At 36.9% G+C, this 12,310-nt stretch overlaps 1 protein-coding gene across 1 annotated transcript; it reads left to right on the forward strand.

Moving 5' to 3' along the window:
* The first annotated feature begins 4,217 nt into the window (after positions 1-4,217).
* Positions 4,218-8,162, forward strand: gdf9 (growth differentiation factor 9). Its single transcript, XM_059521261.1, has 2 exons — positions 4,218-4,691; positions 6,542-8,162. Exons 1-2 carry the CDS (start codon positions 4,337-4,339, stop codon positions 7,468-7,470), a joined length of 1,284 nt encoding a protein of 427 aa, XP_059377244.1. The 5' UTR covers positions 4,218-4,336; the 3' UTR covers positions 7,471-8,162.
* The last annotated feature ends 4,148 nt before the right edge of the window (positions 8,163-12,310 follow it).

The following is a 12,310-nucleotide window of genomic DNA, read 5'->3' on the forward strand; positions in this document are numbered from 1 at the left end:
TGGATTCACACGTAAGCAGTCTGCATTTGGAAAGCTATATTTGTATTTAAACATTCACTAATGAGTGACTAATTTAATTATTTATTGCAGATTGGAAACGCCTGCATGCAGCTTATTATTGAAATGGCTCGGAATATTGTATGTATATAAAATATTACAATGTAAACTCTCAAAGAGTATACATGTGTCTGAATTAACCTACATTTTTGCTTGCTTTCTTTTTCCATAGGGCAAAAATATATGCATAGAGAACTTTTATGTTGTTCCTACTTGGAAGGAAACCCCAAACATTGTTACAGCATTACCGGTGAGTGTATATAGTGAGTGGGAGGTAAAAACTATAAAAAGGCATAAATTCTTATTTAAAAAATTTCATAATTTCTGAAATCAATTTTAGGAGGATGCAGATATGAAAGACTTGATAGTCTTTCCAGCATGGACAAAAGCTAATGGCCCTGACCACTACATTGTCTGTGTAAGGAATTATTTCTTACTAGATATTGAGTGTCTCATAGATCTGTTGATTACAGCGTAATTGTTGTGTTTCTAAAACTAAACTTATCATCAATGCTTCTTCCAAGAACTTTAGAAATAAATCTTGTTACACCTTAACACATTATAGATTATGAGGCCACTTCGAAGGGAGATAGTCTTTTTAGACTCTCAGTATGCAGAGCACGAATCCGGCTTTGGAGATGTGGAATACAGAGCAATTTTTAGGTCCATCTATGAATTTAGACATGCAGTTTCAGGCTCTAATTTTGGCTATGTTCCTTTAGCCATTTCTAGCTTTTGTTCTACTATACAATTAGCTTTGTTCAAAGTTTAAAGGCCATGTTCTATTGCCTTAACTCAAATTTTTGGCTATGTTCTCCTAGCCATTTCTTGCATGTTTTGGCTACGTTCATTTAGCCTGTTTTGCATGGTGTGTCTGACACTGTTCTCAGGTTACAGATGAGCTGTCATTTAAATTTGATCAGTCATATTCATGTTTTTTGTCTACAGACAAATTGCCAACCAAATTGATCCAGGGATCTGGACAGAAATGACTGGAAAGGATTTTTCGGTGATAATTCTACTGCACAAATTATTATTTTGCATCCGTACCTTTTATCTATTATTAATTTCTAAACTGACTTTCTCATTTTCTCAATCATAGGCTTTGCCACGTCAGACAAGAGGGAATGACTGTGGTGTTTTTGTGCTGATGGTAGGGTCTTTCATTTGTTTATAAGTAAGGTCTAGTGAACAGTGTTAACAACAGCTTGTCTCCTGTATTTCAGTACACCCTCTCAATGGTCTGTGACATCGAGTTCGATTTCCAAGAGGTAAGTTAAAAAAAGGAAATTTATGTTTATTTTATTTACTTTAAGTTTATTTGGTAAAAGTAGAAAACAGTATGACCTTTAACTGGGCATTTCTTTCAGGTTGACATGCCCATGATTAGAAAATGGTGGTGCCTTGGTGCTAATGGAACGATTTCAAATTGACGGGTATGTCAAAAAGTATTGTACATTTTGGTAAAATATTATTCAGAGGTCCCATATATGAGTTAAATTTATTTAAATTAATTTACTTTTGAATATTTTTTCAATACAACATTTTATTTAGCATGAGTAACTAACTTAATAAGCGTTAATAACTCTCTTCTTTTCTTTTCTTTTTATTATTATTTCTATAATTTTTTATTTATTATTGTTTGCAAGCTATGGGCGCAGGTTTGCCTTCTGGACAGACGAGGCAAAATGCTTATTGGAGGCAAAAACTCAACCTCTGTATAGGCTAAAAAGAAGCAGAAGCACCACACAAGATGTCCCACAGCACGTCCAAGCAGTCCAAGATCGGACAAGAACTGAAGAAGCACTGGTGGACTGCATTGTGTCTTCAAAGGGAACAGAGCAGCATTTAGTGGTACTGAAATGCTCATTTTTCACCATTTAAAGATAAGCATTCCTAAATGACTCACCCAGGGCTGTGATCATTGTCAACTACAACATTGTCAATTGATTATCCAATATGCTCTTTAGCTATATTTTGAATGGTTATGCCAATTATTCATTGATGGCTTGTGTATATATAAAACAACACTTTTTGTTTGCACCGCAGGATGTTCTCAATGGGAAACCATCAAAGTGGTTCCCCCTAAAGCCACGTGTGCCAATCTTCATGGACAGTGAGCAGCAGTGTGCCATTCTTTTTGAACACCTCAAAGCTCTGCTACACAATTGTAAAACTCAACTGAACTTCACAAATGAAGTGGAGTTCATTTGTAGTTTTCTTTTTCCTGAGGTAGGCCCGCACATGTTTGTCAATTGGATTGTTTCTAATATTGCCATAAGTTGAAATGTTTTATACATTAATTAATTAATGTATTTATTTATATGGACAGGCCATCATTCATGGCCTATGTGAGCTGCAGGCATTATCCTGGCAGGAGGCTGAGGAGGTGTTCCTTTGTGGCCCTACTTATCACCATAGGTATGCTTGAAATTTGCATATGCAAAAAAAATATTATTATTACACAATATTTTTGACAATGGCATTCATCTTTTATTTTAGTGAAGTTGAGGAATTTGACCGGGTGATTGCAAAAAGAATGAGAAAAGAAGCAACATTTGCCTCCCAGAAAGTAATTATTTTACCTTATGCATTTACATTACATTTTACATTTATTCATTTAGCAGACGCTTTTATCCAAAGCAACTTATAAATGAGGAGTTTTTTTAATTGCAATTGAAGATGAAAATAAAGTCACTAACACAATTCTTTCTTCCCTTTTTCTTTGCTTTGTCCTGTTTACAGCAAGATGACAGTGATTAAGGTGATCGTTAAATAAAGTACAGAATTGTTCATTATTGGTGTTTTGTCTATTATTTGAGTTTTGCTTCACATTCAAAATATCAAAAAACAGGTTTTGTAATGTTAGCATGGTATAATGTTAATTAGACCATTATATGTTGAGCTGAAAGAAAAAAAATGGAATTTGAAACATTGTACAAAAACAAACTAAAACATTGTAGCAATGTAATGTCACATAATATTTTTCAGATGATAGTTCAATTTGTATTTGTAACGTTTGCATCAGTAATTTCCTTTCAATTACACCCACGCTCAAAAAATAAATACTGGGTAATTAGTTAGTTTGAGAACACAATGATTTTTTTGGCACATGCATTAAGCAGGAAACGCAAATATTTATTTGGATAACTTTAAATAAAAAGAGACCGTAATATTGCATTCTGATGTTTTCAATGGCATTTGGATAAGGGTGTTATACGATCTTCCGAACAGCAGGAGGCGCTGTCTCGAAAAACGAGGGGTCTGAGAATGCGGGACTGTAGATGCAGCAGGCTCCGAGTCTGCAGCTTGATAATATTGCATTGTATTGTGTGTTTGTATTGCTTGGCCGTTGTCTCTAGATCCCGCCTTCTCACACGCCACGATTGGTCGATTATGTACATTTCCTTCACGCTATTGGTCAAAAATACTTCTCAGTCATTATCATCAGCAAGTATGAAAATCAAAGACAAAACGTGGACATTTTAAGCAATTTAGAAACCCAGGTCATCACCGATACCTATATTTGATGTCTGCAAGACCCATTTCTTTTGTGTGTTTGCTCATCTGCAATACATCTATAGTACCTTTTCTACCATCAAATAGACGTTTAGAAGATGTCTTTAAGATGCTTCACAATGCATGTAAAACTCAGATGTTTACACACAGCAGAAGATTTCCTATTTAAACAGACATCATGCTGTCTGGATCTTATTCACCCTAAATCAGGGACTTCAAACTCAATATATTAATTTAAGCCCAGAAAAGTTCAGTTTCAACCCTAATTAATCACACCTGATCCAACCAATCAAGTCCTTCAGGCTTATTTGAAAACTACATTGTGTTGGAAAACATCTCTGCAGGGCTCCATCCCTCCAAAAAATGAGTTTGACATCCCTGCCCCAAATAAATGTTCTGTGAAAGCCTTTAAATGTGTTTTATTATCACTTTATATAGGTCAGATGTCCTCGTGACGCTCTCAATTATTACTGACACGCAGACAATAACCGTATTTCTTTTGTTAACCATATTAACTACGTAACTTGTGTTTAAACTAGACTCGTCCGAGCTCATCGACAGCGAATCTAAAAGAAATGTCGCGTTGTTTGAGACGAGTAAAACCAAAATGGATTAAAATTCTGTGGATGTCTGTACCGGCTTTCCTGTCCCCACCCCAAAAAAGCACCTCGTCCTGATTGCCCACACCTGTCTGTAAGGTAAGGGCGACGGAAGCGAGGTTTGGCCGGAGACTCTGAAGTCTTCTCCAGATTATATTATTATGGCGATGCCTGTTTTTAAATTTGGCGCGCGCTGCTCCCTGCTCACATCCTTCATGGTGCTCGCGCTTATCTGCCTGTCGTTTACATCACACTACAGCTTTGAAAACGAGTCTGTCGAGCCCGACGTCTCCGTGCACCATGGGAATATCCTGAGCCCTTTGCTGAAGGCTCTATCAGAACAGAACCCATGGGGAGACTTCACACCACGAGCCAAACCGGACTCCAGATATGTGCGCTACATGAAGAGACTGTATAAACTATCATCCAAACCGGACAGGAGTCCCGAGGCGTCTCACCTGTACAACACTGCCCGCCTGATCACGCCTCGAGAGGAGTGTCTCGAGCAGAACCGAGGTATTCTACTCCATCAAGTGAATCTGAGACATGTTTACCAGCGATTTAAACATGCGGTCGATTAAGACTCATAACATTCATTTGTGTTGCAAATGTACCCCTCTGTTCATTTTATGCACGTTATCCATAGCCTATTCGTGGAATAACAACTTAATACATTTTCCTAGATATTTCACATACTGCACATAAGATATACTGAATATCAGCAACTTTAAAAGCTAATGTCTGCAGCATGTTATAATTGACATTAATATTATATTTATGTATGATATTAAAGCGACAGCATAACTGAAGTGAGCGAGGACTATTGCGCCAAGATTTTATTACAAAAACATTTGATAAGCTGAGAAGTACACACTTTTATTGAGGCATTGAACTACATTATTAACATAAGTGCACAATATTATACATTTATTTCAAAATATTCAAATTTTGCAGGGAGCCTGATTCAATAATAGACCTCTTTCTATAGTCACAAGGCTTTCTCTGATTGGTGGATCTCAAGTTCTGTGTGCTTAAAGGGATAGTTCACCCAAAATGAAAACTGTCATATTCTCATGTCATTCCAAACCCACAAGTTTTTATTCCATTCTCTTCTAATGAATGTCATTTATAATCGTTTTGAAGCATCACGTTTTGGTGGACTAAAGTCTCAGAGGTTTCAGTATAAATGAAGAGATTTGTTTTTCAAGGATTAGCGAAAGTCTCACGGGTTTGGAACAACATGAGTAATGTTGACCAAATGTTAATTTTTGAGTAAACTAAACTAGTGTTGTTCTTCAGTGGTTATGCACACATTATTAGATTGAAATCATACTGACTTGTATACTTCTGTGACATCATCACAAACTTGCATGCCGTTTATGTTTTTAGAAGTTTTATACGTTTTTGTGATGAATCAGTTTCTTTCTGGAGAAAGTGCGTGGGATTTTTACTTCTGGACAGGGTTGCCAGTTCTTTTGTTGCAGTATATGGTGAACACAAAAAAATCGGAATAATGTGTAGAATCTTATGAATAGATTAATTAGAGCAATTTAATGTGCCTTGATTTGACCATTTCTGTGCATTTTTAGCTCTCAGAAAGATTTGTTCCTCGCATTTGTTTTGATATAGAAAAACAACCTATAACTGTAGTTTCAACATTATTTACTACTCAGACATTCCCCTTTAATTATAACAAATATCAGTTGTATACAAAGTGACAAACATTTGGTTTTCGACCATTGAAAATGGATATTATCCAACATATATCATTCAATCTGTACATGGAGCTGCTTTGAGATCCCCATATTTCGGGGACCGAACCATACAGGGCGTTAAAAATTAAGACACCAAAAGGAAAGTTGGGTAAGATCCAAAATCTAAAAGGGCATTAAGATACATTTAATACTTCTTGAGATACATCCACACAAACTTTGGAGAATGAACTTGAAAAGTGCTTTTCCCCTATTTTTGAAATGTCACCATTGGCATATAATGCACCAGATATTGATTACGTCAACAGATGTTATCAATAGACGTACCAATCTCTGTGTAGAAATAATATAAAAATGATGCTGCTATTTTTTTAAGTCATTTTAACCCATGTGATGTGTCTCCAAATCTCAGGTGAAAATTATAATTTTGACCCTCCTCTACAAACTCAGTAAATATACAGCCAAGACATTTTAATATTTTGCTTTTCCTCTTCATTTACGCATTAACCACAGAAAAAAAATATATATTACCAAATGCAATCACCATATTCCATTCCAAACATTGAAACTGCAGTCCATCCACAACAAAGTCAAGCAACTGAGCTCAAGCGAAGAATGTGTTCCTTTAATATTACTTTTTTGTTATCTCGGCAGAGTTCTTCATGCAGGACATCTCCTACAGTCTGACTCGAGTGAGGTCTCAGGAGCAGCTGCTGAAGTCGGTCCTGCTTTACTCTTTCGACCACAACCACATCGCCTCCTTCACATCGCTCTGCTATCTCGACGTGAAAGAGCAGAAGCCCTCGAAGGATCAGATGTGTTCTCCTCACTTCGGCACGCAGCAGTCGGTCCCTCTTCTCAGCTTCCGCGTCCACACTGACAGAAGAGTCCGCCGCCGCTGGGTGGAGCTCGACGTGACCTCCTTCCTCCATCCTCTCATCCAAGCCCATAAGAAAGACATCCATCTGCTCATAAACCTGACATGTGTTGAAGATATGATCCCTAGACCCGGAGGCCAGGTTCATAAGAGCCCGGTGGAGTTAACTCACAGATCTCCGTCTCTTCTTCTGTACCTCAATGACACCAGCGAGGTTGCGTACCAGAGAAGAGCTTCAGGAGGCCGGATGGTAGACCTGACGTCGAACCAATGGGATGGAAAGTCTACATGGTGGGATTCAGTTTCACGAAAGAAACGAGGCACGTTAAAAACCACCGACTCGCCGGAAACCAGCATGCCTAAACTAGTCCCAATGTACGACTTCCCCACGGATGACTGTGACTTGCACGATTTCAAAGTGAGCTTCAATCAGCTCAAACTTGATCACTGGATCATAGCGCCTCACAAATACAACCCGAGGTACTGTAAGGGGTCTTGTCCGAGGGCTGTGGGATATATTTACGGGTCTCCAGTGCACACGATGGTTCAGAATCTAATTTACGAGAAGCTGGACTCCTCTGTGCCTAGACCTTCATGTGTGCCTTCAGAATATAATCCGTTAAGTGTTTTGACCATTGAGAACGACGGCTCCATCGCTTACAAGGAGTACGAGGAAATGATTGCTACCAAATGCACCTGTCGATAAGAGTTTTTTTTGTGATGCATTGCTTTGTAAAACACTGACCAGGTTTTTTTTTGTTTTTGCACTGGCCATTCTTATAATGAAGATGATTAATGACTCGACAATGTTTCAGATAATTCACGGCGATGTTTTGTTTAGCATTACCTTTTTTTTCTGATTCACTAATGCTTAGAATATATTTTGTTGTTTACTTAAAACACTTTTTTTCTTCTTCTGTATAATAGTTATATATTGGGGTGTTTAATTGACTTAAAGGATGTTTTTTGTTTAGTTTTTTTCAGTTGTTATTTTAAGTTGAGTCCTGTAGGTTGGTGGTCTTGTCTCGCACTCTCTATTCCTTAAACAAGAATGGCAAGATTTTAACACTTCTAGTTCTGGACAGAATATAAAAAGTGTAGTTCTATTGTCTTATCAGAACACTTTTACATTGTTTTTTTTAAAACCTGGGAATTGTAGACGGTTGTCTCGTGGGCAACCTCTCTCTTCTTCGTGTCCAGAAAATAAGTTGCCTTAAGTGTGGGCAACTTGATGTGTGTGTATAAAGAAAGTAATAGATGAGGATGTGTGTCACATGACTATTTATATAATTTATGTCTGTGTAATTTGGTCAGGCTGGCTTTGGTTTCACAAAAAAATGCGAAGATAAAAAAAATCTCATATGAAAAAACTAAAATAAAAAACTAAAATTCAGCAAACAGGTTTCATTTTTATTTTTTTCAAACATTGGCTTGTCATTGTAATATCAGTATTTTGCATATATTAAGCACAGAATATATTTTTCTCTGCTTTCAAAGTGTTTGAAAATTGAAGATTTTATATATATATATATATATATATATATATATATATATATATATGTTAATGAAATATTAAAGTGTGTTAATTTAAGATCAGCTAAATAGAAATGTTACTCACTTGGGATAAAAGTGTTGTGTAGATGTGTAGAAAAGTATGCAAATACCATTGATGTAGCAATATAATTCATATTTTAAGTACATTGCAGTTTCTATTCATATAATTATTTTCTAATAATCTCTTTTTGACCTTTAGGAGACAAAATAATTATGTGTATAAAACAAGGTAATTGAGCCAATTTCACTTGATGTAGAAAAATTATGGAAAACGAAATGATAAATTCTTATTAATAGTAATAATTCTGTACTCTCAGGTGAGCTGAAAATAGGCTACAGATTATATTTTTAAGAGATGAAAAAATATAGCGTGTACCATGTTTATTTTATTTAAACGTAGTGCAGTACGATTAGTTGTTATTTCTATTTTCTCTTCTCCGTCGCGCAGGCTACAGACTTTTATTTTGAAGTGCGGCGTTTCCGGAAGTTGTTCAGTTAAAAGTCCGCGTTTTGTAGGCTTTAGCGAAGGAAGCAAGTTTTGTTTACTAGCTGTGTTTGTTAACAACGGAATAAATATCAGTATGACAAGTGCATTGTAATTCAGAATCGCTTAAAAATTTAACCGAATCTTTGTTCAATTAGTTCGCTTTTTTGCCGTCAAGCTGTACTATGAACTATTTTGTCGTACCGGTTTTTTTATGCATACTAAATATTGTAGGGAAGTATTCAATACAGCATTAACGTGCTACAAAGTGACATTTATAATATGACAAAAGAGTTCTAATTCAGATAAATGCTAATTCAAATTTTCTATTCATCTGTGAATCCTGAAATAAAATAAAATGCATCTCAGTTTCCACAAAAACTATTCAGCAGCACAACTGTTATAACGTTGATAATAATCAGAAATGTTTCTTGAGCAGTAAATCAACACATTAGAATTATTTCTAAAGATCACGTGACACTGAAGACTGGAGTAATGATGCTGAAAATACAGCTGCACATCACAGGAATACATTACACTTTAACGGAGATTCACATAGAAAACAGATATTTTAAATAATATTTCAAAATTTTTGATCATATAAAAGCAGCCTTGGGGAGAAGAAGATACTTTTTTTTTCGTTCAAAGACACATTATTCCAAATGTTTGAATGGTGGTGTGTAGATGATCTGAAATGCAGTAGTATCTGTGTGTGTGTGTGCCTGTAGATGAAGTCAAAGATAACAGTTTTAAAACTTTTATGATACAAGTCCAATGCTTGCTTGTATATTCTGACACTTCCATTACCTTTTGCAACTGTCTTGATAACTTCGGGTATGTCAAATCTTGAGTCCATAATTCATAATAGCGCTTCCTCCAGTGAACAAGTCCATCTTCTGTTGTCTTTCACATCAAAATCCAGCCTCATATTTGCCTGAAGTCTTTTGGCTTGTAATCGGTGCATGATCTGTGCAGATTTCTCTCCTGATTCAGACCAGACTTTTTTTTTTTTTTACTGACGAAAACAATAGTATGGATTGTATTGCTAGATGCAAATATGTCTTGATGGATTTCTTTGTCTTCTCCAGATGTTAACTGATGAACTGGAGAGGTGTGGATTATTGTGATGTTTTTATCAACTGCTTAGACTCTCATTCTGACAGCACCCATTCACATCTATTGGTGAGCAAGTGATGCAATGCTACATTTCTACAAATCTGATGAGGAAACAAACTTGACTACATCTCGGATGATTTTTGGTGAGCTCTTCTTTTAATCTATTTTATGATCAATCAGGGCCAACAGTTGGAGTTTTCTTGTATACAGTAGTGTAATGAAAGAGAGACTTGTTTAAACAATTGCAAAAACTGCATAATATTTATACAGAAGTTCTTGTTTTAAATCCATATAAAGTGTATTTTGCATTGTTTTCTATGGAAAGTTTATTATTTTTGAGATACTTTAATTTAAACAAATATAAAGGGAAAAAATAAAGGTTTAAAAAGAAATTACTAAAACCTTTTAATTTGGTGCAAATGTATCAGAGGAATATAAACAGACATTTGTCTTTATATGAGCAGCTCTGTCATTCTGAACAACTTCTTAGTGTTACAGAGAAGAAAAAAGCCATGAGTAAACAATGACAGAATATTAATTTTTCTGGAAGAACTTCCAGTTAAAAACAACATTTTGGTACTCAAAAGCGTGCTACTCATTATAAGCAATGACCTTTGTTAATGAAATTACAGACAGAACCAATTATTTTTTTTGTAAAGGTGAAGCTCTGCTAATCAAAGCCAAACACACTCTGATTTCGGTCGTTCTTCCTTCTGCACGAATGTTCTGGGTTTATCAGGAGCTTCCAACGAATTTGAACAGCCATAATACAAAGAAATATTAATGCAAGAAAAATACCGGATCATTTGAATCGTTTAGTTGTTCACTGGAGACTCGCTCTGACCGGATCATTTGAATCATTGAGTCGTTAAGTGGAGACTCACTCGGACCGGATCATTTGAATCAGTGAGTCGTTAAGTGGAGACTCACTCGGACCGGATCATATGAATCAGTGAGTCGTTAACTGGAGACTCGCTCTGAGCGGATCATATGAATCAGTGAGTCGTTAACTGGAGACTTGCTCTGAGCGGATCATATGAATCAGTGAGTCGTTAACTGGAGACATGCTCTGAGCGGATCATATGAATCAGTGAGTCGTTAACTGGAGACTTGCTCTGAGCGGATCATATGAATCAGTGAGTCGTTAACTGGAGACTTGCTCTGAGCGGATCATATGAATCAGTGAGTCGTTAACTGGAGACTTGCTCTGAGCGGATCATATGAATCAGTGAGTCGTTAACTGGAGACTTGCTCTGAGCGGATCATATGAATCAGTGAGTCGTTAACTGGAGACTTGCTCTGAGCGGATCATATGAATCAGTGAGTCGTTAACTGGAGACTTGCTCTGAGTGGATCATATGAATCAGTGAGTCGTTAACTGGAGACTTGCTCTGAGCGGATCATATTTATCAGTGAGTCGTTAACTGGAGACTTGCCCTGAGCGGATCATTTGAATCAGTGAGTCGTTAACTGGAGACTTGCCCTGAGCGGATCATATGAATCAGTGAGTCGTTAACTGGAGACTCGCTCTGAGCGGATCATATGAATCAGTGAGTCGTTAACTGGAGACTCGCTCTGAGCGGATCATATGAATCAGTGAGTCGTTAACTGGAGACTCGCTCTGAGCGGATCATATGAATCAGTGAGTCGTTAACTGGAGACTTGCTCTGAGCGGATCATATGAATCAGTGAGTCGTTAACTGGAGACTTGCCCTGAGCGGATCATATGAATCAGTGAGTCGTTAACTGGAGACTTGCTCTGAGCGGATCATATGAATCAGTGAGTCGTTAACTGGAGACTTGCCCTGAGCGGATCATATGAATCAGTGAGTCGTTAACTGGAGACTTGCCCTGAGCGGATCATTTGAATCAGTGAGTCGTTAACTGGAGACTTGGGGTGCTTCTCAATTCATATTTGTGCATCCTCGTTTCCTTTCCTCGCTTCCTTTCCTCGTGTCTTAGCTCCACCCTTTCAGGATGCGAGGGAAGGACGCAAGGAAAAGACGTGAGGATGGAGGACTTGAATCAAGTGAAATGATTTATCCTCGCTCCCTTCAGCGTTACTTCAAAGTGTCATCAGCTGTAATTAAAGGGATCTGCCCTTATGTTGTTAAAGTTTGTTAATTAAGACATTCATAATAAATATTAATAAAGCAAGATGCCCTGTTTGAAATATATGACATGCATGGTTTATTTGAAGTGAAAAGGTAAAATATAAATAAAAATTGTTACAACAGATGTGAAGGGGGAGGAGAATTTATACGTGCGTCACGTTAAGTCGATAAAATACTTCCGCATAGGATACACCTGTGTATCCTCGCTCATCTCTCCTCATGAAGCCTCTTCCCTCCTCGATCCTCGTCTCCTCGTGGTGCAATTAGAGAATTGAGAT

The sequence above is a fragment of the Carassius carassius genome, chromosome 33 (assembly GCF_963082965.1).
Source record: "Carassius carassius chromosome 33, fCarCar2.1, whole genome shotgun sequence".
Lineage (NCBI taxonomy): Eukaryota > Metazoa > Chordata > Actinopteri > Cypriniformes > Cyprinidae > Carassius > Carassius carassius.

Bases quoted from the DNA above. Each gene is read 5' to 3' on its own strand.
- gdf9 (XM_059521261.1), top strand. From the start codon at position 4,337: ATGGCGATGCCTGTTTTTAAATTTGGCGCGCGCTGCTCCCTGCTCACA. The intron at 4,692-6,541 runs GTATTCTACTCC...TTATCTCGGCAG, and splicing joins GTGTCTCGAGCAGAACCGAG to AGTTCTTCATGCAGGACATC.